The 23,672-nt window shown below is 45.0% G+C and overlaps 4 protein-coding genes across 4 annotated transcripts; 3 read left to right on the top strand and 1 right to left on the bottom strand.

Moving 5' to 3' along the window:
* The first annotated feature begins 127 nt into the window (after nt 1–127).
* Nucleotides 128–4,487, top strand: LOC306695435 (uncharacterized protein). The gene is made up of 8 exons (XM_079158671.1): nt 128–267; nt 996–1,051; nt 1,390–1,423; nt 1,516–1,541; nt 1,625–1,700; nt 1,893–3,422; nt 4,234–4,267; nt 4,353–4,487. Exons 2-8 carry the CDS (start codon nt 1,010–1,012, stop codon nt 4,360–4,362), a joined length of 1,752 nt encoding a protein of 583 aa, XP_079014797.1. The 5' UTR covers nt 128–267; nt 996–1,009; the 3' UTR covers nt 4,363–4,487.
* Nucleotides 4,389–17,368, bottom strand: ppat (phosphoribosyl pyrophosphate amidotransferase). The gene is made up of 11 exons (XM_079158672.1): nt 16,798–17,368; nt 10,906–10,972; nt 9,436–9,642; nt 8,299–8,411; nt 8,075–8,220; nt 7,827–7,899; nt 7,581–7,732; nt 7,113–7,240; nt 6,794–7,015; nt 6,049–6,169; nt 4,389–5,953 (listed from the first exon to the last, which is right to left on the bottom strand). Exons 1-11 carry the CDS (start codon nt 16,923–16,925, stop codon nt 5,778–5,780), a joined length of 1,533 nt encoding a protein of 510 aa, XP_079014798.1. The 5' UTR covers nt 16,926–17,368; the 3' UTR covers nt 4,389–5,777.
* LOC306695382 (zinc finger and SCAN domain-containing protein 20-like) lies at nt 11,305–13,189 on the top strand (the record flags this gene model as incomplete). Its single annotated transcript, XM_079158612.1, has 5 exons — nt 11,305–11,816; nt 12,133–12,597; nt 12,685–12,744; nt 12,995–13,141; nt 13,185–13,189. The coding sequence occupies exons 1-5, from the start codon at nt 11,435–11,437 to the stop codon at nt 13,187–13,189; spliced, it is 1,059 nt and encodes a 352-aa protein (XP_079014738.1). The 5' UTR covers nt 11,305–11,434.
* LOC306695434 (multifunctional protein ADE2-like) lies at nt 13,305–23,042 on the top strand. Its single transcript, XM_079158670.1, has 12 exons — nt 13,305–13,603; nt 14,798–14,875; nt 15,167–15,315; nt 17,623–17,665; nt 17,759–17,956; nt 19,185–19,363; nt 19,494–19,673; nt 19,796–19,909; nt 19,995–20,078; nt 21,302–21,482; nt 21,563–21,721; nt 22,787–23,042. Exons 1-12 carry the CDS (start codon nt 13,306–13,308, stop codon nt 22,951–22,953), a joined length of 1,830 nt encoding a protein of 609 aa, XP_079014796.1. The 5' UTR covers nt 13,305; the 3' UTR covers nt 22,954–23,042.
* Nucleotides 23,043–23,672: the final 630 nt, after the last annotated feature.

Genomic DNA, 23,672 nt, shown 5'->3' on the forward strand with positions numbered 1-23,672 from the left:
ATTGTTTTTGAATACTTTCAACTACAAAAGCTCACTGGAACGACTCATAGACAAGGTGTGTTCAATGAGGCTAGCGGGCTTAACGGTTGTTGTGTTAACGTCAGTGGAGTGACTTAGCGTAGCTACCGTTAGCTTGAATTCACTTTAACGATGAACTCTGAGGATGTTTGCTTGAACATCACGTCTGTTTCTGTTTACTACAGTATTCAAAGCTTCAGTACCAAGATGGAGGAGTGGAGGTGGACCTCGACAGCACAACAACACAAAGTAAGTAACGTAACGTTACAGTAACGTTACTCTCTTTAGGATGTGTAGCAGTAATATGTTTCGGTCCTTATTAACAATTCGCCAAAAGGAAGTAACGCACATAGAAATGAAGAGATTAGGGCTGCAACTAACGCTTATTTTATTAAATTTATTTTCATTATCGAGTAATTCTTTTGTAGCATTATGCAAGAAATGTTGAATTATGTGAAATCCCAGTTTCTTAATCCAGTGATTTTTTTTTTTTTTAAATGTCTTGGTTGGAAAAAAACGAATTAATTTTAATATGAAAAAATCAGGAAATCTTAATATAAGTTAGTTTAAATGATCAATGTGTGAGCATGTTTTTTGTCTTTTTTTATTATTGCTGAATTTGATCCACCGATTAGTCAATCAACAGTATATTAATTAACACTTTTAATAATTGATTTATTGTTCACTGTTGTGTATATAATGCCATTCTAAATATATGATATATATATATAATTTTTTTTTTTTTTTTTTTTTTGTCGTCACCTTTAAGTTCTGAGGATTTGTGGGCTTTTTCACCTTTTTATTCTAAATGATCAATCAAGACATTTTACTGATTTAATAATAACATTATGTTAAAATAAAGTTGCAGCTGTAGGTTTTTCCATTGGTTGAACTAACAGTCGGTGATTTGTCTCCATGTCTGCGGTTGTCGTGTGTTCTCATTGTGCTTCTTTCTCTCAACTCTTTTCACGATGAAGATCTTGAACGCTACATGATTCTGTCCAAAGCAGAGATCAGCAAACTGGAATCAAAGGTTTGGGTCGCGATGAACAAACACTGCACAAAACACAGTAACCTGGTTTATAAAGGTGTGAATCTGTCGAACAATTGTGAAATGTTTTCAATGTTTATCAACAAATCAGACTCACTCATTGGACCTGGTACGTAGGGTTACTGCCCGTCAATATCCAGATTCTTTCGTTCAAACATACATTTTTAAAAGTTGTGAATCGATTCAGAATCTTAAATCTCATATTTAATTTTTTTCCCGCACGCTGATTAATCGATATGTTATGAGCTGCGAGTCCTCAGTGGATTTAGATATTAAATATGTGTTCAGCGATTATAATCAAACACTTGTCGTCTCCTCAGAGCCTGACAGATTTAAGAGAGGAGTCGATGAGAGGTAAGTCTCCACGACCAAATACACGAATAGCAACTCAGAGATGTTCATGAATTGTATATTTATTATTCCTTTTGACATTTCTTCCACCACAGCCCCGGACGTTACGAGAGACTCTCAGGTAAATGCACTGAATTCACTTCAGCAGTTCCGTATATAGAATATCCAGCACATCGTGAAGTCATCGTGGTTTGTTTTCAACAGTTGGACTTCTCGTATCAAGATGGCGGAGCTGATGACACTTGTGTTTCCGCCACACAGTTGTCTGAGCAGGACGACGGTAAGAGCAAGAAAGCAACGGGCAAACCTTTAAACACAACATGGCAGAGAAAGCTGTTGCAGAAATGTAAAATATATAAAGTGTCTCAGAGATCTACAGAGAGAGACGTTTGTAGAAGAATGGAATTTTAAAATGGAAAATGAGAAGAGAAGAACTGTATGTGACGTTCTTCTCCTCTGTTGCGCCCTACAGGGATGTCCACAATCGACTTGACCGGCCTCACTGTGAGCTCATTGGACGAGAGTCAGAGGAACGTCTCTGAGACGGAGGTCCAGCCCGAGGACGAAGACGAGGTGCTGGAGATGAGCCTGAGGAGTCACGGCAGCTCTCTGCTGGAGCTCTACCCCGACATGATCAGCCGGATAGGACGGGCGTGGCGTCGGCAGTACGTCTCCGAGGCCGCCGACTCGGTGCTGAGGAGGTACCGCCGGTGGCGACGGCATTCGGGCCGAAGCAACCTCGGCAACACCTTCGTCGTCACGCTGAGGCACGCCGGCGGGAATCCAGAAAACGAAACCAGCCAGACGCTGTTGGAGGAGAGCAGAAACAGCCCCGTGAAACGGCAGTTCATGGGGACTGAGACAGCATCTCGGTCTCCGTTGAGGACGCTGAACAACGTGCAGCAGCAGCAGTCTCCTCGGAGGACGCGTAGGGAGCCGCACCAGCCGGTCCTCGTGATGGACTTATCCGGTCCCTCTGAGACCTTCATGCCAAGAGAGAGCTCGCTGAACGAGACCTTCACGGTGTCTGAAGCGTCCCGGCTGGGAGAGCAGCCCTCCGCATGCACCTTCAGTCCCTCGCGACCCTGCCATCCCGCCGCCAAAGCACCCATAGACCCGTCTCTCAGGGCCAGGAGGCTTTCGCTCAACGCACACTCGCTGCAGGCTGATCGCTGCTCCACGTATGCATCGGAAACCGTCAGAGAAAGACCAGACATCTACGGCTCCCCGGTCAGGCAGAGTCCCTCACATGTAAGGATGACGACGACCAGCCTCAGTAGATCTCCTCATGGCTTCTCCAGAAGCCCGAGAACGTATTCCGGGGAAAGCTTTTCCAGAAGCCCGAGAACGTATTCTGGGGAAAGCTTTTCCAGAGAGCCTTCGAGGCCCAGATTGATCTCCACCCCTCCGCAGAAGCCGGCTGTGCCACTGAGGATGCTTCACCCTCAAGACTCCCAACACTCCCTCCACCCACAGCTGCGTTCGCCTCAGTCGGCAGCAGCCGAAGGTCGCCACGGGCTCCGGCGACACCTTTCCTTTGACTCCTCCCTGCCGTCGCTCTGTGTCTCTTACTCCCCGAAGAAGCTCGACGAGGACTTTCTGAAGCTCTACCACAAGTTTGTGTGCCAGAGCAAATCCTCTTTCTTCAGCGGGCTCCACTGCCGCTTCTGTGCTAAAAGCCCAGAGGCCAGCAGAGTCCTGTCTTCTTCTTCTTCCTCGGCCCTGGCAGCTCTCGCCCTGTCGCCCCACCGCTCCCTCCTGAGGAAACGCCACAGGGAGCTGGACTGGGACGGCCACCCGCAGTCCAAACGCTACAGGGACGAACGCTGCCCGTCCTCACCGGGGTCCAAACGCCACGGCAAAGAGATGCTGAGGCGCTGTCTCTCCTACAGCTCCAGGAAACCCAGCATGTTTCAAAGACTCTGCGCGCAGCAGCGCTCGGCAGATGCACATCAGGAAACCGGGATGAGTCACGCGTCTGCTGCTGATTTTTCTGGAATGGGTGAGCCTCCTCTTTAAACATCGTATTACGCTCCAGGAGGCTTTATATCAGTTCCTCACCCCGTGTTACCTTGAGAGTTCTAGAAGAGAACTCTTCTCGCCTGCCTCTTGAATGGACGTAAATGGAGGCAAATCTAGATCAAAACATCTGTTTACGAACTCTCGCAGCTCAATCTGAGTCTTATTCATCCATCGTACGCTCACTGACTATTTAAAGGGACAGTGTGCAGGATTTGGTGGCAACCGACTGAATACTCGTCCGCTCACTCCTCTCTTTCTAAGACGGTAACAAGAGCCACCGATTGGAACGCCGGTGGCCTCGCTCAGAAGTCATCCATACCATAATAATATATACTACATACTTTAGGAGAAAGAGAAGTCAGACGGCGGTAAAATGATTGATTAGTTGACTAAGAACTACGGTGGCCTTCAGGTAACTTAAAAAGGTGAAAGTCTCTCTAGGGCCAGTGTTTGGTTTGTCCATTCTGGGCTACCGTAGAAACATGGACTCTGAAGAGGACCGGCTCCATATGTCGACATGAAGGGCTCGTTCTCAGCTAACGAAAACACATGAATTTTTAATTCCATTGCTGCTAATAGATCCCCATAAAGTGCTACACGCTGGCCCTTTAAGACACGTATTCATTCGCTGTAGAGGCATGCCAAGAAAATCTGTTTTATTTAAGGATCCAAGGCGGCACGGTGCGAGTAACCGATGTAGAAATGGTCATTTTGGGGGTGAAGTGTTCCTTTAGTTTGTGTAATTGTTCTTTTAAATCAGTTTCCTTTACTCGTTCTGTTTCATTCAACAGGAAGTTCACTGGAGAGCAGAAGATTCTCCCCGAGGTGACTATCATGAGTTCTGATGTGATGTTTGTTTTCTGACCTCTGAGTATTAATGTGTTTTTAATAATCTCCTTCTTTTCTTCAGAAAATGGTGAAGAGGGACGTCATCTGCGTGTCCACAGAAGGAAAACTATCGTCTGTCAGTGAGGAGTTTCTTCTGAGGTCCTTGTTTGTGTCAATTAGTTTTTGATCTCTTACTGCGTCAACACCATCGGTTTGTTTGTTTCATTCTCTCGTATATTTTCTAACTAAAACCTTTTTACTCGTTGTGCGATGGTGCATCATTATCTACGTACATACAGCCTCATGTTTTTATCGGTTTATTATAATAAAAATGACTGTCAAAAGGCAGTTTAAAGAAAGAAAATAGCTGAAGTACATGTTTTCATTGCAGTTATTGTTTATTATTTAACTTTCATTATATTCATGCACATTTTTAAAGTTAAGGAAACAAAATATCCAACAAAGTAACTAAAGAGCCTAACGGTTCATTTTTAGAAAAGTAAACGTGATAAAGAAAATAAAGACTTTTTGGTCACGAGCCTTGTGCGCTTTTCTGACATAATAAATTCTATATAATGCTTAGAATGTGAACCTTTCTGATACATTTACAAAATAACCCTAAAAAACAAAACAAGGCATCAGTGTGATGAGACACCTGTGGTGACATCAGGATGTAGTAAACATGGACTAACACTGGATGTTATGAAAATTCATATTTTCAACTTAAGGGACAGTACTGATGTTCTGTAGTGTGTGAGGTTCTCCTCCTCAGTCAGGGTTCTACTACAGTAGATACGTTTATAGAAACAGAGTAATGTTCTGCTGTGGACGTATTTTAGACTCCTAAAAGAATGTCTAGTTTAAGTGAACGCTATATTTAGAATAAGACACGAGACATCAGACTCCATTCCCAAATAAAGTAATTCTACCTCTCAGAACACAGGAGCTGCTGGTCTACTGCCGCCTCCATCAGTTAGTGTTGTGTGACTTTGATGAATCTGAACGAACACTTAAAAACACCAAAATAAACTCACTAACTGACGGAGGCAGCAGCAGAGCAGCAGCTCCTGTGTTGTGAGGTAGAATCAGTGTTTCAGTGAATGAGTCTGGTGTCTTTGTAGAGATCATAGAGAACAGCTTCAGTTCCCTCAGAAAGGTCTGTCTGACAGCACGGTGAAGAGGTGAACACATTCTAAATACAGCGTTCACTCACACTGATAGACATTCTGTTAGGAGTCTAAAATACGTCCACAGCAGAACATTACTCTGCTCCGAAGAAGAACCTCATACAAACATTACAGAACATCACTACTGTCCCTTTAAGTGAAAGGATCCCAGCAGGATGACGTTCCTCTGTAGAGAACATCTGCTGTATGTAGTTAACACATCTCTTAGAGTCTCTGATGGCAGTATTCAAATGGACGACCACTTCTTCTCCAGTCTACACAGACCATTTCATTGGCCGCGGGAGCTCGCTGTAAAGCGGAGCGTGTGGCTGGTGGCGGCGTTACCACTCCAGCTCCACCGGGTATTTCCCCGTCAGACAGGCGGTGCAGTGGCCCATTCTCTTGCTGGACTTGCTGCTGGAGCTGATCATCTCGTCCTTCTGCTGGAGGGAGGCGATGCCCTCCTGAACGGCCGACACCAGGCCCTCCACGGTCAGATACTTCACACTGGCTGCACCTGCGCGACAAGCAGTGAAGACAAGAACTGCATCAGTTTGTTTCCAATATATGACGTTTGTCAAAGATGCCGCCGTTCGCTGTATTAGTACTTACCGATGTATCCGGCGAGGTCCTGAAACTCCGGCTTGTTGGCGATGAGCTCCTCCTTGGTGGGGATGTTGATGCCCATGTAACACGGGTATCTGATCGGGGGAGAGGCGACCCGGATGTGGACCTGTCCACGAGGAAGTACAGGTCAGAATACTAATTCTCCTTTAAGTGCTAAATCTGGAAGATTTTCATTGAAATAAATTCTGCTTAAGTCACAGAAGGAAGTAACACGATGGTGACTGAGCCTAAAGCCCACGAATGTAAATCTGTATTACAGTTAAAAATTGAACTATGCATCCAGAAGATGGCACGTTAGTATTGAAACAGCCCAAAGCTCCAGACTGCTAAAAACTAACAACTCCATTGTTTCACTCAAATAATAGAAATTCAAAAAAATCGACCAAATCTAAAGGTTTGACACTTGAAGCGACATGCACTGTTTTGACTTTTCCCCTCTTGATCATCAACCTGTTCCCAGATCAACATCGGATATTCGACAAGTTGCTCTTTATTGCAGGCGTGTTGGAGTGCATCGACTATAAAACGCTGCTTTCCGTTTTATTTTGAATAATGTTGTACGGGTAAAATTATATTAGACAAAAACATAAAAATGAGCAAGAAGCACATATCATTTTGTGTCATCTTGGGAACCAAAACGATCTTCTGAGGGTTGAGTTAGGACCACTTTAAACACATTGTGTCATGTCGCCTCATAGACAAGCGTTAGGTCACATCCTCGTCAACAAACCTCGGCCGCCCCGGCTTCCTTCAGCAGCTTAATAATGGGAGAGATGGTGTTGCCTCGGACGATGGAGTCGTCGACCAGCACCACACGTTTCCCGGCAAAGTTGTCGGTCAAAGCCCCGAACTTCTTGGCGACGCCCAGCTGCCTCAAGCGGGTATTTGGCTGAATGAACGTTCTCCCGACGTAGCGGTTCTTACACAGAACCTCTATGTACGGCAGCCCGGACTACGAGGGGGGGGAGAAGAAGAAGAGGAAAGAGGCGCGTGAGCTCCATCAGACGGCCGGCGTGTTTACATCTTTTCTCCAGAGCTGGCGGACTGACCTGCTGAGCGTAGCCCAGGGCAGCAGGAGTTGCGGACTCCGGCACGGTGCTGACCACGTCCGCGTCCGTCGGAGCCTCGATGGCCAACTGCCGACCGCAGCGCTGCCTCACGGTGTAGACCATCTGCCCTGCAGCACAGTGGAGCCAAATACTGAGCATGCAACACCTTCACACAGGTGTTTCAGTAATCCTGGCTTCTCTCCACCCGGCTCCCCTGTTTCGTTTTAGAATTCATTTTACTGATAACTTTTTAAAAGCACGTCTGGATCCCAAAATATATAGAACAGAAATGTTGCCGCCGTATGAGCCAGCTCGCAGCTGTTTGTTTGTTTCATCTATTGTACTGTTGCTTTCAGTCAAAGCACTTTATAAACTCTGTTTTCTAAAGGTGCTATATAAATAAAAGTTATTATTATTAATAATTCTGCAAGAAAGACAAAACAGTCAAGCTCAAACAAAGCTTCAAACCTTCAAAAATAGAGTCCGGTCTGGCAAAGTAGACGTATTCGAATATGCAGAAGGCAGGGAGGTCTCCCTCAGGACGAGGGACAACGCTCAGAGACTTGACTCCGTGCTTCGATATCTGGACTATCTCTCCCGGTAGGACCTCTCTGTAATACCTGAGAACCGGGAAAGGATGTGAAAATGGCCAATCAATACCCACAATGCTTCACTCATAATGCAGAACATATCACTCGTGTGGTTAAAACTGACTTGGCACCGATGGACTGGAAGCTGCAGGACTCTGATGACACAACCCAGCCCTCGGTGTCCTCCTCTCCGGCTCCTGACCGGGAAAAAAAAAGGAGACAAAGAATGATGTTAATCCTCCAGCAGCTTACAGATCTGACCTCTGACAGAAGAGAAAATGCTCTTTAAGCTCTTGTATTCATCAGTAGTAGAAGTCCGGGGGGAGTCTTCCAAGCACAAACACATGTCACATGTAAAACAAACATGAATACCTGAACTGTGCAGTTTAGAGACGGGAACGATGCGTCCGATGCAGAGCGGACGGTTTCCGTAAGGGTCGCGCACGGCGTAGACGACGTCTTTGAACATCACCAGCAGAGAGTACGACGTAGGCGTCTCACTCATCAGATTTTTTATTCTACAATATTAAAAAAAAAGGGTATTTAAATAGTGTAGAATTTAATGTATTCATGCAGAGTCAAGTCAAAACACTGACCTGGCAACCCAGTTGGGTGCGTCCTGCTCCTCCATAGGTGGAGTCAGAGCCAGCAGCTGGGTGATGAGCTCGCTGTCTGAGCTGGTGGAGAGGCCCACACCGTGGCGCATTACCTGCACAATGTACATATATTTTATCCATGTTTTAAAGAGCAACTAAACCCCCAAAGCTCTTGTTTTTGTATTTCCCATATTATGTTATGAATATGCATCGTGACTACTCTCTACTGGTTGAAACACGACTATTGCAATTTAATTTAGCTATAAGCTGATCTGGAGGCAGCAATAGGCTTTACCCTTTAAATTAGCCTGTGAATCGATTATGCTAATCCCTAGCATACACATAGCTAATGCTAGTCGCTAGCACACACATAGCTAATGCTAGTCCCTAGCATACACTAATCCCAGCCCTTTAAGTAAACTCAAATTCACAAATGTTGATAAGAGTTTATACCGTTTTTGTCACCGTAACAGACTCTTTACAGCCCTCTTACCTGACAATAATCATTACAATAGTTAGAATGCTATCAATTAGCATTAGTGCCATCAATACGCATAAGCTAATTTAAAGGGTAACGGCTATCATGAACGGTAATTTAAAAACAGTAAAGTCCTGCTAAACATAGGCCAAGCCCAGCAGTGTGGTGCTTTTATGTTCTGTAGCACAAAGGCATGGTGGAATTAGCAAGCTAGCTAGCTAACTAGCAAGCAGCTAAAGGAGTAAAATTCAACAACTTAATGCTTCATGCACACACTATTGTCACAACATATTAAAGCACATTGTTATCGTCAGATAATGAGTTATTTACTCCGATTCACCAGATTCTGTGATGTGCAGATTGATAGCTTAGGATTAGTGTTGTGCTGCTACACAAAATGAGACCATAACAGACACAAGAGCATCATTTTTGACATTCTGGAGGCTTATTCTGAATTTTCACGGTAGAGGCACTTCAGCCAAAAAGCTCTGAGGTCCAGTTAGAAGAAAGTACACACACACACACACACACACACACACACACACACACACACACACACACACACACACACACACACACACACACACACACACACACACACACACACACACACACACACACACACACACACACACACACACACACGGCTCCATCCTCACCCTTTTCCGCAGGGCGTGAGCGTTAACCAGCTCTCCATTGTGTGCCACGGCGATCTTGCCATGCAGAGTGTCCACCACGAAGGGCTGGCAGTTCTGCAGCTCCGAGATCCCCGTGGTTGAATAGCGAGTGTGACAGATACCCAGGTTACCGTAGCGCAGTTTCAGAAGAGCCTCGGGTGCAAAAGCAGTGTTTACTAACCCCATTCCCTAGAGAAAACATAATACAATTCAGTTACACAATCTGCAAAAAGTGACACATTTAGGGTATACAGTAGTACACAATATGTTAATATCTGTATCAATATTTAAGATGGGTAAATATATATGACATCCAATTATAATGTGGTATCTTAGTGGAGGGTGAGGAGGGGGGTCACATAGACAGACGGGAGGGTAAAGGGGTAAAGAGTCAATTATAATTAAGATCATAAGATGTTTGAATTGGACAAATATTTATAGTAAACTGCAATCAAATTATAATTTAAAGTTTGGCTAGTTCACAACGCAACAATTTGCTTATTCACACTATTTATATTTCATTCCATGTCACAGTGTAAACTTATATGAATATGGGATTACCTTAGTGAGTTATGCAATGTCAACTCAATATTTAAATGCAATAAAGCCTTCCCCTACCATGTTATTGGGGGGCCCCCCCCCCCCCCCCCTTAAGGACGAGTTAATTGTGTTTAATTTATTTACACGCCGGCATGTCACGTCTGTCACTACATGTTCGCGCGTTTTACACCGCGATCCGCACGCTCACACATGTGCGCGCACGATGCAACAGTCTCTCTGACTGAGAGTAGCGCCCCCCCCCCCCCCCGCCAAGCATCTACGGCCCAGTAACTGCTCTGCACCCGGCTTGGTAACAGCCGCTCTCCTGCGAGTAGAGTAGCCCCCCCCCCCCCCCGCCAAGCTGTAAACCTAGGGGAAACACTGCTACTTCTTATACGTTATATTCTGCTTATAGCAGTGTATCTTCGTATATATTCGTAATGCTTTATGACAATAACCGCAGCACATTTAAAGCATTTTATAATGACTTATACGGTCAAGTATCAGAAGACTTTATATAAAGATTATAATGCATTATGAGAATTACAATACATTGACAATTAGGAAGGTGTATAATTGACCTTATAAGTCATTAAAAAAGGTTTCTAATGTGTTATTGTTATAAAGTATTATGAGTGATTATAACTATAATCTTACAGTTCTAGACTATAACGAATTATGAGTTTGTTTATAATGCATTATAGACCATCATGTGGGGATAAAAAGGTAAAGCAATACAAATGTGATCTGCACAAATTAAATTAAATATTAATATGCAGCCGTCACGTTGTAGAGAGAACGACCAGGTCACAATCTCTACAGCGACCATTATGGTAATATAGGTCGGTCTGTTTTTCCTGTTTTTATTTACAGTCAAAGTCTAATTCTACAAAGGGTGGGGGGGGGGGTTACCTTGTGGGATGCGTATGTGGGCGGACTGGCTCCATTACTGGTGACAATCCCAGCACTCTCCTGACCCCTGAGTGGACACACAAACACACACGGAAGTTAATTTGTACCAGTGTGAATATAAATCAGTGGGGGAGTGAGTGTTTTTACAACCCAGTCTCTTCTCTGCAGAGCTCAGATGTGAGTCGTCTCCGCTGGATGTGAGCCTTGAGGCAAACTGAACTGGTTTGTTTGGAGCAAAACAGAAAAGAAACCAGAAACGTCTGGTTCTCTGCTGTGGAGCTCCCATATATACACGGAGAGTCGCCTCGCTGCAGTCTTTCAGCCAAATACCAAGCTGCTTCTCGGATTACCGCTGGCCCCGCCCCCTCGGCACACAGCTTAAGCCAGTGGTGAGGCTGCTATTCAGCATGGAGGCGTTGCTTTCAGGCTTAACCGCCTGGTTGCCTAGGGAACCGGGCGGCAGAGACAGAGGGATTGGGGAGAGAAGAAGAAGAAGAGAAAAAAACGCGTTTCCAGGTCAGCTCAGAACATGGAGAGAGGAGCAAAGAGACAAAGAGGAGGTGATAGTGAGGTGGCGGAGAGGCAGTGGGGGGAGAAGGAGGTGCTGGCTCTGGTGTCGGCGTGGGACGAGGAGGTGGGAGCACCGCACGCCGGCGACAGCAAGACCGCGTTCCAGTCGATCTCAGAGCGTCTGAGGAGGCTCAGCGTTGTGCGCGGCTGGTGGGAGTGTCAGGCCAAGTGCAGGAGCCTGGGACTCCAGACCAGGAAGACAGGCGCAGCAGCAAACTACAGCCCAGGAGGGGATGGGAGGCCGGTGGAGAGCTGGGAGGAGGAGGAGGAAGAGGAGATAGAGGAGGTGGTGGGAGACAATCAGAGAGGAAGCTACTCTTCCTCAGTCCCAAACCAGGAAGGTAAATAGAAGGTTTCAACATCCGACTGTGTTCGTTTCTAATCCTCCCGACAGCTCAGAGGATAAACAAGTCAGTCAAACTGGTTCAAGCCGCCGACTGAAGTAGAAAACTTTTGCCTGCTGTAAACATTGTGAGCGCAGCCTAGAGCCAGAATAACACATTCTGTTACTTATTTTCTTGATTTGAACTTGTTTTTAATTGTTCCTGTCTTTGTGTGAACCTCAGGAAGACTAGCAGGCAAATAAAGAATACAAGCTCCAACTTGTGTTCTTTATTCCAACAACAAAACTCTGTGTGTGTGTGTGTGTGTGTGTAGGTATGAAGGGTCTGATCCACCGGGCTCTTCCTTACACCGCGAGCGTGAGCGAGGAGGGCGGCCGCCACTGGACGGACGACGAGGTGCGAGCGCTGCTGTGCGTCTGGGCCGACCAGCGCATTCGAGAGCGCCTGAAGTGCACGCTGCGCAACAAGTCCATCTTCCAGGAGATGGCCCGGCAGATGCAAAGAACCTTCGGGGTGGTGCGCAACTGGAAACAATGTCGGACTAAATACAAGAACTTGAAATACGATTACAAGACCGCCAAGAGCGCTCACGCCGTCGGAGGCGGCGGCCCCGGGAAGTACATGAAGTTCTTCGAGGAGGTGGAGGCCATTCTGCTGGACCGGGGGCTGGAAAACGGGACCACGGAGATGCAGAAGAGGCTGTACGACGGAGAGATGGGAGCGGGGAGGCTGCAGACGCCGGCCTCAGAAAGTGAGGCCGTCATTGAAATTGATGACGGTACGTTTTCAGTCTGTAGAGCATGTTTTAGTTCAGTATTCAGGGCTGAAAGAGAAATCGATTTCTTTACTCTTTTTTTATTTTCAGATGACAACAGCGATGATTACGATATGGATGGAGACATGGAAGCCAAATGGAGAGGAACAGGTACGCTGCATAGATAACCAGAGCAGTCATGGGCCGATTATGAGACAATGGGCTGCTGAGCACAGACATGCATGTTTAACCTCTTTGTGTGGTCATTCTGCGTCTTTGTGGTCGTTTTATGCGTCTTTGTGGTCATTGAGTCTCTTCCTGTCTGTTACGTGTCTTTGGGCCCGTTCAGTAATCCATCCGTGAGTGCAGTTTGCAGCACATGTAATCTCGTCTATTCTTAATCCGTTTCTCTTCACTCCAGAGGCCCATCCGATGCTCGCGGACCCGTCCAGCTCCGAGCAGTTCCACGTGGTCACGGTGTCGGACACGGGCCGCAACTGGAGCGACCAGGAGGTGCGAGCGCTGATCCAAGTGTGGTCCGATGAGCGCGTGTGCCGGCAGCTGGAGAGCTCGACCAGGAAGAGGGACATCTTCGTCCAGATCTCCAACAGGTTGATGCAGCAGGGCATCGAACGCGACTGGAAGCAGTGCCACACCAAGTACAAAAACCTCAAGTACCTCTACCGGTCCCTCCAGAGAGGAAAGGGCGACGAGGCCGACCCGAGGCGCCTCATGAGGTTCTACGACGAGGTGGACGCCATTATGAATCGCACAACTAACGGCTCGCCGTACCACACGGGCGCTGCAGACAAACACGCCGACTCGGGTAGACTGACGATGCTGGAGGGCCGCGAGGAGAACGATCGTGATCAGACGAACACAGCGAGAACGATGAGCGGACCAACCGAGGACCGGACCTGTAGTTCTAATTCCGTCTCGTCCACAAACCTCAACGTTACGCCGAACAACGAAGAGCCGAGGCTGCGTTCGGTCCAGGAGCTTCGCTCGGATCAGCAGCACAGATTAATCAGTGAGTCCAATATCATTATGTATTCATGTGCAGCTTTGTCTTCACTTTATACCTCTTGTGCCTTCAGAAGTTCCGTCATTATTATGTACCAAATTAAAATGTTCCATCACTTTAATCCAATTCATCATCTCCCAAATGTCAACATATCTGGCATTTAAAAAAGGGAAGACACTGAAGGTGAATAGGTTACATTTAACAAGAAACTTCACCGGTTCATTACTGACATTCAGACAATTACTACAAGTTTTCTGAAAGGTTGTGTTAAAATATGCAAATGAGGCATTATCTAATGGTAACTTTTGGTGAATTTAGTAGAAATCTACAGATGCAAAACAGACCAAGTAGTAAAATAAATGTTTTATTTCCTCTAGTCTGAATGAAGACGAGTTATGGAATAAAAATAGACAATAGACGGTGCCTTAAAAGGGTCGGTTCCCCCCAAATTGCTAATAAACATTTTAACAATTACAATAATGTTTTTATCATTTAAAATAAATAAACACTACACTTTCAGTTATGTTAATTGGGAACCACGCCATCCAATAATTAGTGATCGATCACATCATTTATTTTATATCCACGACTAACACATGGACGTGGGGTTGGCCTTCACTTCAGAACTATTGAAGTCTTTTCTTACGTTTTTACGAGTCCGGTGCTTCACCGTCTTCAGACTTTCGTTTTGGCCGTTTTTTACTTAATTCTCTCAACTTTTTCTTTTCAAATTGATGCGCGTGCACACGGCCCTGCAGACTCGCGCCCTTTAAAGTGGATCGGCGGGCCGTTTATCTTCACTTATTGATGATATGTGATCAACTGGCTTTCAATTTATCCAGCGCTTGTAATTCACGGGGACAATGCGATTCATCGTCATAAGAACGTGGGTACGAACAAATCTGCAGTCACGAATCAGACATGAGACTTTTCTCAGGACTTCAGGTTTTGGTGAATGAGGCCCATCTCTGCTGTAGAAATGTTATTCCAATCTGTATTAATATTAATATTCTTAAAAAGGCACGTACTGGGAGAGGAGTAGAAATCTCAGATATGGCTATTTAAAAAAAGAGAAAAGAAAATGTTTTAAATCTTAATCCAAGAAAATCCTTCAATTAAATGGGAAACAAACAACCTTTTCCTAAAGCTCAATAAATACCGAACATATGTGCATATTGTGACTGCGAGTGTTGTTTTCAGGCTCTTCTGAACCTCAGGTGAAGAGAGAAGAACTCCATTCAGCAAACAGAAGAACGAAGAGGAAAGCTGCAGATCAAGGTTTGAAACGTCCATCTTTTAAATCACTTTTGTGCGTCACATGACGTCCTCGACGGACTGAAGCCGTGCTAATGTCTGACTCGCTGAGTCCCATGATGGCGCCTCCTAATTAAATCACGTGTGAGGGTCTGGTTGTTCCTGCTAACAGGAGGCACAACTCATGATGACCTCAGACCAAGAGAAGAGGAAACTCTCCTCGTCCATGAAGATCTAAATGTGTACTTTAAATACAGAACAGTGTCGAGGTAACGTAAGGACAACAGATTTTAAACCGCTCCCTTTGCCCCCCAGACCTCTCACTCCAGACGCCCGTGAAAAGACTGGACTGTGGCAGTGATGCGGTGGCGGCCTGGTGTAAAGAGGAGCAGGATCACGTCCCCATAATGAAGATCAATTCAGTGCGTTCCATCGCCTGCGGCAGTCCGTCCCCAGAGACAGAGGTAACTCCTCCTGAGCACACGTGACAACAAACGTTTAACGCAAGTTCATCCGAAGGAAAACGTCGCGTCAGACCCGATGCCGTAGACGCACACGATGCATCGGTCCGTCTGTTGAAGCCGCCTCGAGTCAATCGATCCGTCAGCTGATCGACAGAATCCATCAATTTATCGTTTTAGTCAAGAACAAAAAAAAAAGAAAAAGCAAAACGTCTCATATGTGAGAATCTAATGTGATAATAATCTAAATTATTGTTTTGGATTATTGGTCGGATCAAACAAGCGATTTAAATATTTTTTATTGAGACGATTAATGCAGCAGCAGATGAATTAATAGATGAAATAAACACCTCTACCTCTTACAATATGTAGAGTGAATCTGATGCTCAGTGTTTAGTTTGATGACGTTTATGCAGAGGTGGAATGTAACTAAGTACAATTCTGAGGTAGTATTTTCCATAATAAGATACTTTATACTCAAATAATACTTTTTATTTTACTTCATTTGTCAGACAGCTTTAGTTTCTTTGCAGATTCAAATAAAACTACAAAAACATAATCAACAAATAAATATGATGTATTAATATAGATTAAGATAAAACTTTATTGATTGTATATTATCAAACCACCCAGCCGATGACATCATCACCAACACATTAATCTATAAAGCAATCATGAATATTATTATAAACCGTCATTCTGCACGAGGAGTACTTTTACTTTAAAGTACTTTAAGTACATTTTGATGCCAAAACATTTGACTTCAGTCATATTTTGAATGCGGGACTTGAAGCAGAGTACTTCTACACTGTGGTACTTTTACTAAGTTCAAGGTCTGAGTACTTCCACCGCTACTTAGTGGGATCTCTGTCATTCCTGACTTGCTCAGTTTTTCTTTCTCATAACGTTTTGTAGCATTAGAGTCATTTTTAAAGTTATATTGTCTTGATGAAAAACAAAACTGCTTCACGTCAGAAGAGCAAACTAACACCTGAGACCTAAGCGTTGTTCTTCTTTACAGAATGTAACACGTACTCGCTGGTTCTCTGTAGCGGCCGAGTGTGATTCGTTAGGTTGAATTTCAAACGTTTCCTCTTCAGTGAGGAAGACTTTAAGGAGTCCAAAGAGGTGAAACATCACCAAGAAACTGAGCCTGTTGATTACTTATAGTAAAGCAATTACTTTTTATATTACACGGTTTCTGAATTTAATGTTTAATTCTGCAAATGAGGCATCATCTTATTAAATATCTGCTAATTTGCATACATTTCTAAAACATAAATACGAACATTGGATAAATCCGGGTTCATTATTCTTGTTTCATGTTGTTGACATATTAGAATCAAAGGTTTTTACAGAGAGAGAGTTTATGATTTCTCTTTGTGTCACTTTATTTAGGAGAAATCTACAGACGTAAACAGACAAAGTAAACACACACACACACACACACACACACACACACACGCACACATTTCCGTAACTCACCTGTGCTGTAACGCCACGAGCCCCAGCGTCAACACCTGAGCGACCTCCAGCTGTGTGGGCCACTCTCCTGCAGCCACGCAGCCGAACACCCCGCACTCCTCCCCGATACCGGACGCCTCGAACTCCATCCCGTCGGTCCTCAGTTAACCCCCCCACCCACACAAACACACACACAGGTCCGGAGGACACGCGCTTCCGTTGCCCCGGGCGATAACTGGCTCGTGCGTATACCTGGCAACTGTTGACCGCGTTGAGCACGTGCAAAGCGTCGACTCTCCGCGTGCAAAACGTGGTTTTAAAACGACACAAACTCAGCTGACATTGTTGCAATCACGAGTCCGGAACCCCCAAAAAAGCGTCAACAAGCAGAAGAGAGGCCGTAAACTGATATCACGTAAAGGATCCCAACACACGTGGTGTTTCCACCGCGAGGAGTTCAACCTGTATCCGATTAATCGACCAGTCCGGATTGTTCTCGATTGATTACGTTGTTTTTAAATCAGTATCTTGTTTTTGTCTGAAGAGAAACAAAATGGGACTTTAGTTCAAGGACAAACTCCACAAAAGTTCTTCTTCCTCGCCAATATTTGGAGTTGAAGCATCTCCTCCTCCTCCTCCTCCTCCCCACCACGTGGTCATTAATGCGCTGCTGTGATTGGTTGCCTGAGTGAGTTAAGAGATGTGATTGGTTGTCAGAGCACGTAAGACAGACTCTCACTTCCTCCCTCTGCTCCCTGGCTGTCTGCACGCCTCCTGCCGCCTCTCCATCTCGCAACTTTAAACAAATAAATCAAAAAAGTTGAGTTTTTAGTTTTTGTGTTTCAGGATCGTCGCGTGTTGCAGAGCAGCATCATGGCCTCCACACCAGGTACAGTCAGTCCACCTATGAATGCGTATTTAACAAGGAGAATGTGCCACAATGTGCCAACAAGTCATTATGGGTTGTTGTTTTCCCCCCCAGAGCTAAACATCGGACAGAAGCTCAATGAGGGGAAGACGAAGCAGATCTTCGAGCTCGCGGATCAGCCCGGACTGGTCCTGGTCCAGTCCAAAGACCAGATCACGGCTGGGAACGCAGTGAGGAAGGACCAGATGGAGGGCAAGGCAGCCATCGCCAACAGAACCACGAGCTGCGTGTTCAAGCTGCTGCAGGAGGCTGGTGAGGGCTGAAGGAGCATTTAGTATCGGGTTAGTTGGTGGATCAGTTTGAGGAGGAACTCTGCCAGGTTACTCCCTAACCCCCCAGGCAACTTTCCCACATGTCGAGCAACTTGGGTTAAAGCCAGAAGGGTATAATTATATTTATTTACATAAAAAAACTCTCTCACACACAAAATATTTATTTATAAGAGATCACAGGTCAAACCAGAAAACAAAAGAAAATCACAATTTAAGAACCGGCAATTCAGTTTGTCTTTCGTTGCTTCCGCTCATGTTTTAAACCACTGAGTGATGAGTGATGCAGGAAGTATTGTTAAAAAAATGTTGTGGAGGAAGAGAGCAGCTTTTAAATTTTTGTTTACAATATTCATCAAATGAGAAAGAATTACAAATTATATATATATATATATATATATATTTTTTTTTTTACCAAATCGTTCCTTGTAATTTGCCCTTTTTGGGGAAAAGCATTGACCTGATGTCCACTACATTGGACATATTATTAAAAATATATATATATACATATATTATAATTGAGAGAAGAAAAAAAAAATATGCTTCTTTTGTCCCCATTAATATAAAACCTTTTATTCTGGTTCTCAGAAGGTTAAGAGGTTAAAACCCACGTTGGCAAATTGCTTGTTTTCTCCGACAAACCGTCAAAAACCTGAAGGATTTATTTTAATAACCAACAAATTCTCACATTTTTTTTGCTGAAACAAAACAGTTTAATTTAATTGTTTCATCAACTGATACATTGTTTCAGCTCCACTGAGAACACATGATCATGTTGCCACTTTTTCACCCTTTTTAGCACAAAATTCAGTCACAATTGTTACTTTTTTTAGTTTTTCAAGTGATCCCTGCTGTTCTCAAACCCTCCCGTACTGATCTCACGTCCAGACCTGACGGATCCACGCAGTGACGTTGACGTGCAGAGGGGCCGTGGTGCATGTTTAACATTTAGGGCCCAAAATGACTCTCCTCCTTTCTTTAATTTAACAGTAATTGGGATAAGTGTAACCCACATGCCACTCGTGAGTGCAGTCATGTCTGTCTTGTGACTTAATTCCCCAGAACGTGACCAACCACATTCAACCTTTTTACATTTTAGGGACATAACGTGGAAGATCTGAAGTACTGCTGGGTTTTTATCTGGAGTGTGGAGCTGTTTTAATACGTCTGAGGCATTTTTGTAATAATCTACCCTTTTCTTTGTCTTCCAGGCATTAAGACTGCCTTTGTGAAGCAGCACTCGGACACGGCGTTCGTCGCCGCCCGCTGTGAGATGATTCCCATCGAGTGGGTTTGTCGCAGAGTGGCCACCGGATCCTTCCTCAAGAGGAACCCAGGGGTGAAGGAAGGCTACCGCTTCTCCCCCCTGAAGATGGAGATGTTCTTTAAAGTGAGTCTCTCACACACACACACACACACACACTGCCTCGCTAATGTTTTGTTCTTAAGTGTTGCAACGTGACTCAAAAGTGTCCAACTGTTCCGTCCATCTTTTATGCAAATCTGTTGCTTTCTGACAGGACGACGCCAACAACGACCCCCAGTGGTCGGAGGAGCAGCTGCTGGAGACCAAGTTCTCTCTGGCCGGTCTCACCATCGGCCAGTGCGAGGTGGACATCATGAACCGCAGCACTGTGGCCATCTTTGAGATCCTGGAGAAGTCCTGGGCCACTCAGAACTGCACGCTGGTGGATATGAAGGTATGCGGCGCGGCGGCGCCCTCTGCTGGTTTAACATGATAACTTGATGTGAACACTTCTTCTTTTCTACTTCACTCTTTTAAGCTGCTTCGCAATTCAGCATCGTCTTCCCTGCTTTGTAGATCGAGTTTGGGGTGAACGCGAAGACTCGAGAGATCGTCCTCGCCGACGTGATCGACAACGATTCGTGGAGGCTGTGGCCGGCTGGAGACCGGAGCCAGCAGAAGGATAAGCAGGTCAGGACTCCTCTTTGGCCTCTGACCCTTCTTTAAAGAATAACTATAAAAGCTGAGATAACCGGTTTTCCCCCTTCTTTTCTAGGTTTACCGCGACCTGAAGGAAGTTACCCCTGAGGCCATGCAGATGGTGAAGAGGAACTTTGAGTGGGTCTCTGACAGGGTCAAGGTACACTGAACCCAAACCGTCTGTTATCTGGACCGGCTTTTGTTTGCTTTTAATCAACATGTTTCAACAGACACACACACACACAGTTCATTATACACAGTTCATTGTGTCTGCGCTGTGTTGCTCTCCTCTGTTTTCTGTTTCTTAAACTCTTCATTCGAGTTGTTAGTTGTCCCTTCTTACAGCTGCTGGATTTCTTTTTGTAATATATTGATTTTACATTCGACTATTTCTACAAACCTTAAAGTGACTCAATGCCAGTCCTGAAAGAAGAAACTTCACTTTTTTTTTTAATTCTCTTAGTCATAAATCACCTGACCCTTCGCTTAAGTCCCGCCCTCGAATGCAGACTGGCCAATCATAGCGTAGCATCGTCCAGTTCCGACCAGGGTCAGACAAATAGGTTTTCTTCATTTTTAGGCTGGTTTAGTGGATTTGGAGCTCGTCCCGGTTAAACGTTGTGTAATAGTGATACTTGTTACCCGGAGAGGTTTGAATTAAGGAGATATGTTTCTAAAAAGCTTTTCTTCAATAGACTGTATAAAAGAAGTAAATGTGGTCACCGTGATGTCTCCCTTTGGTGTGTGTGGACTGCTGTTTTGAAGCCTTGAATTTGGCATCTTTCCCGTCACCATCTTGTTTTTGTGACACAAGAGGGCGGAGCCAAGAATGACCAAACACTGAAGATGTTTAGAGTTAACTTCCATGACGTGAAAACACGCTGCGAAAGGGTTAAAGTTGTAAGACGCAAACTGACAACTGCCAGACCTGTGGCAGCGACCTGTCAATCACCGTGTAGCCCCGCCCTAAAGCATCCCCTGCTTTATGGTCTGTTTGACTCTAAATGGACCATCATTTACTAAATGAACATCATGCTGTATTGAAGAAGACTTGAAACTAGAGATTGAGACCATAAACTCATGTTTACAATGTTTACTGAGGTAATAAATCAAGAGAGAAGTAGTCATTTTCTCATAGACTTCTATACAACCAGAGGAGTCGCCCCCTGGTGGACACTAGAGAGAATGCAGCTTTAAGACACTTTGCTCCACCTCTCAGAAACCGAGGTTGGTTTCTATGTAGCTTAGCCAAGGGTACATTTTTTTTTTGCTGCTACTCCCCTTTTTTTTGGTCTGTTATGACAAAAGTCATTGTGTGGCCACTGCTCCGCTAATGTTGCACAGCCTTGCATTTAGCTAACGCGTGCTGTGTTGCGTCTCCAGCTGCTGCTGGAGCACCAGGCCAGCGGCAGGGTGGTGGTCTTGATGGGCTCCACCTCGGACCTGGCTCACTGTGAAAAAATTAGGAAGGCCTGCACCTCCTACGGGATCCCCTGCATCCTGAGAGTCACCTCGGCACACAAGGGTCCAGACGAGACGCTTCGCATCAAAGCCGAATATGAAGGTGTGTATCGTTTCTAAAGAAGATAAAACTCGAGGACCTGGTTCCATCTTATCGCGTCTTTAATATTTTCTTTTCCCCAGGTGACGGTGTACCCACCGTGTTTGTGGCCGTGGCCGGCCGGAGTAACGGCCTCGGCCCGGTGATGTCTGGAAACACGGCGTATCCCGTCATCAACTGCCCGCCTCTCACTCCAGACTGGGGGGCACAAGACGTCTGGTCCTCCCTGCGTATGCCAAGCGGTAAGCGCACCACTTCCTGAATTAATGTGCAATACAAGACAAGACCCGTGCACACAGCCAGTACCTCTAAACCAGGGGTGGCCAACCAGTCAAAGACCAAGAGCCACATTTTTTACTGTGTTACCGCAAAGAGCCACATCATACACATGGGCACACATGAACATCACCCTATCCCTTCCTCACACACACACATACCTTTGCTCAGCCAGATTTATTGTAAATGTCACACACCAATATGATAATGACAGAAATTGACTCCTAAGACCACAGGCCAGTCATTTTCAACAATGAACATTGTGTGCACTGTCTCACACAGACAAACTCTCAGTTCAACCAAGTCCACAAACAAAAATATAATAATTTACAATAGTGTTTTTCTTTTACTATGCATGTTACTTAGTGGGACTTCTGGCATTCCTTGCCTTGAACAATCCTCTTCAAATCTGGCTTGTACTCCGTTGTTGCCACTCGAAGCAATTCTTTCACATGGGTGTCAGTCAGAACAGATCGATGCTTTGATTTCACGTGTTTCAGGGTAGAAAACACAGACTCGCAGACATATGTTGACCCAAACATTGACAGTATCTTAAGCGCAGCCCGTTTGACATTGGGGTATTTTTTCATTGGCACACTTTTCCAGAACTCAATGGTCCCGTCCCTTAAAGCAGGTTTGAGTTGGTCCTCCTCACAAAGATCGATCATCTCCAGCTCAGCCGCATCCTCATCTGTGACTAGCGGGGCTTTCAAACAGTCCGTCTCGGCGTTAAATGGGTCGACGAGGAACGTAATCTGTGGCCGCACATGCGCGTTTGACGAAAATACCGTATTTAACTCAAGCGAAGCGAACACGCACATTAAAAAAACACAAATACAAACTTCGATATGAACGTAAGAGCCGCATGAAACCGGGCAAAGAGCCGCATGCGGCTCGGGAGCCGCGGGTTGGCCACCCCTGCTCTAAACGATCATTATTGCGTTTTCACCTTCCTGCCTGGTACGGTCAACTAAACTGCGAGATCTCGAATCGTATTATTGTATCGTAACCTTTCCTCTGTTCTGGTCCAGGTCTCGGCTGCTCCACGATCCTCTCCCCCGAGGCCGCCGCTCAGTTTGCGGCGCAGATCTTCGGGTTGACCGATCACCTGGTCTGGTGCAAGCTGAGGGCCTCCATGCTCAACACCTGGGTGTCTCTCAAGCTGGCTGACCAGAAGCTACAGGCCTGCAGCATCTGAGGCGCCTCGGGACCCGTCAAAATGTCTTTTTGTTTACCATGAAATCTACACACAGAAATCATTCCATTAAAAATAGAAACTAATCAAAAGCTTCTGGGGTTGTTTCATCCCGTTCTAGACCTTTTTGACGCGTCATTGCAGGAGAACGTTCCAGGCTGACTCGCTGTCGCGGCTCATTGGGGAAACTTAACGGCACCGAGTCATCGCTAACAACATGTAGTTTAATTTGTGCTTTTGCTGCTGTCACGAGTCAAAATGTCTGCCGTCTAGTTCTGCACACTGACTTGGAAAAATATAAAATCACTTAAAGCAATAATGAAACCTTCTGTTGTCTTCACTTCTTTGCTTGAGAATATTGATACTTTTTTTTATATAAAATGTGAAGCTACAGCTGGTTATCCAATCAAAGGTGTGGAGTAGAGTCACATGACTTAGAATAGAGCAATAAAACACTTGACTTGAAGTATTTCAAGTATATAATTGACTCTTAACTCTGACTTCACTTAGACTTGAGATTTTTGTCATAATACTTGACACCTTCCCCCCCAAACCCAAAGATTAAAATGATTTGAAAAGAGCCACTAATCTTCATTTCCTGACTCGACTAACGGGAACGTAGTTCATTCCCAGCTAGACACTTAATACCCACAACTTTTAATTGTTTCTGATTTAGTTCAGTCTCTTTGTTTTAAGACTTGTTTTAACGAATAAATACAATT

Source organism: Pholis gunnellus (assembly GCF_910591455.1).
Source record: "Pholis gunnellus genome assembly, chromosome: 4".
Taxonomy (NCBI): Eukaryota; Metazoa; Chordata; class Actinopteri; order Perciformes; family Pholidae; genus Pholis; species Pholis gunnellus.

Coding starts and splice junctions, on each gene's coding strand:
- LOC306695435 (XM_079158671.1), top strand. CDS start 1,010: ATGATTCTGTCCAAAGCAGAGATCAGCAAACTGGAATCAAAG. Junction 1,424..1,515: donor AAGAGAGGAGTCGATGAGAG/GTAAGTCTCCAC, acceptor CTTCCACCACAG/CCCCGGACGTTACGAGAGAC. Junction 1,701..1,892: donor GTTGTCTGAGCAGGACGACG/GTAAGAGCAAGA, acceptor TGCGCCCTACAG/GGATGTCCACAATCGACTTG.
- ppat (XM_079158672.1), bottom strand. CDS start 16,925: ATGGAGTTCGAGGCGTCCGGTATCGGGGAGGAGTGCGGGGTGTTCGGC. Junction 9,643..10,905: donor CCACATACGCATCCCACAAG/GTAACCCCCCCC, acceptor TGTTTTCTCTAG/GGAATGGGGTTAGTAAACAC. Junction 7,241..7,580: donor ACCGGACTCTATTTTTGAAG/GTTTGAAGCTTT, acceptor ACTGTGCTGCAG/GGCAGATGGTCTACACCGTG.
- LOC306695434 (XM_079158670.1), top strand. CDS start 13,306: ATGAGGTTCTACGACGAGGTGGACGCCATTATGAATCGCACAACTAAC. Junction 17,666..17,758: donor CATCATGGCCTCCACACCAG/GTACAGTCAGTC, acceptor TTTCCCCCCCAG/AGCTAAACATCGGACAGAAG. Junction 17,957..19,184: donor CAAGCTGCTGCAGGAGGCTG/GTGAGGGCTGAA, acceptor TTTGTCTTCCAG/GCATTAAGACTGCCTTTGTG.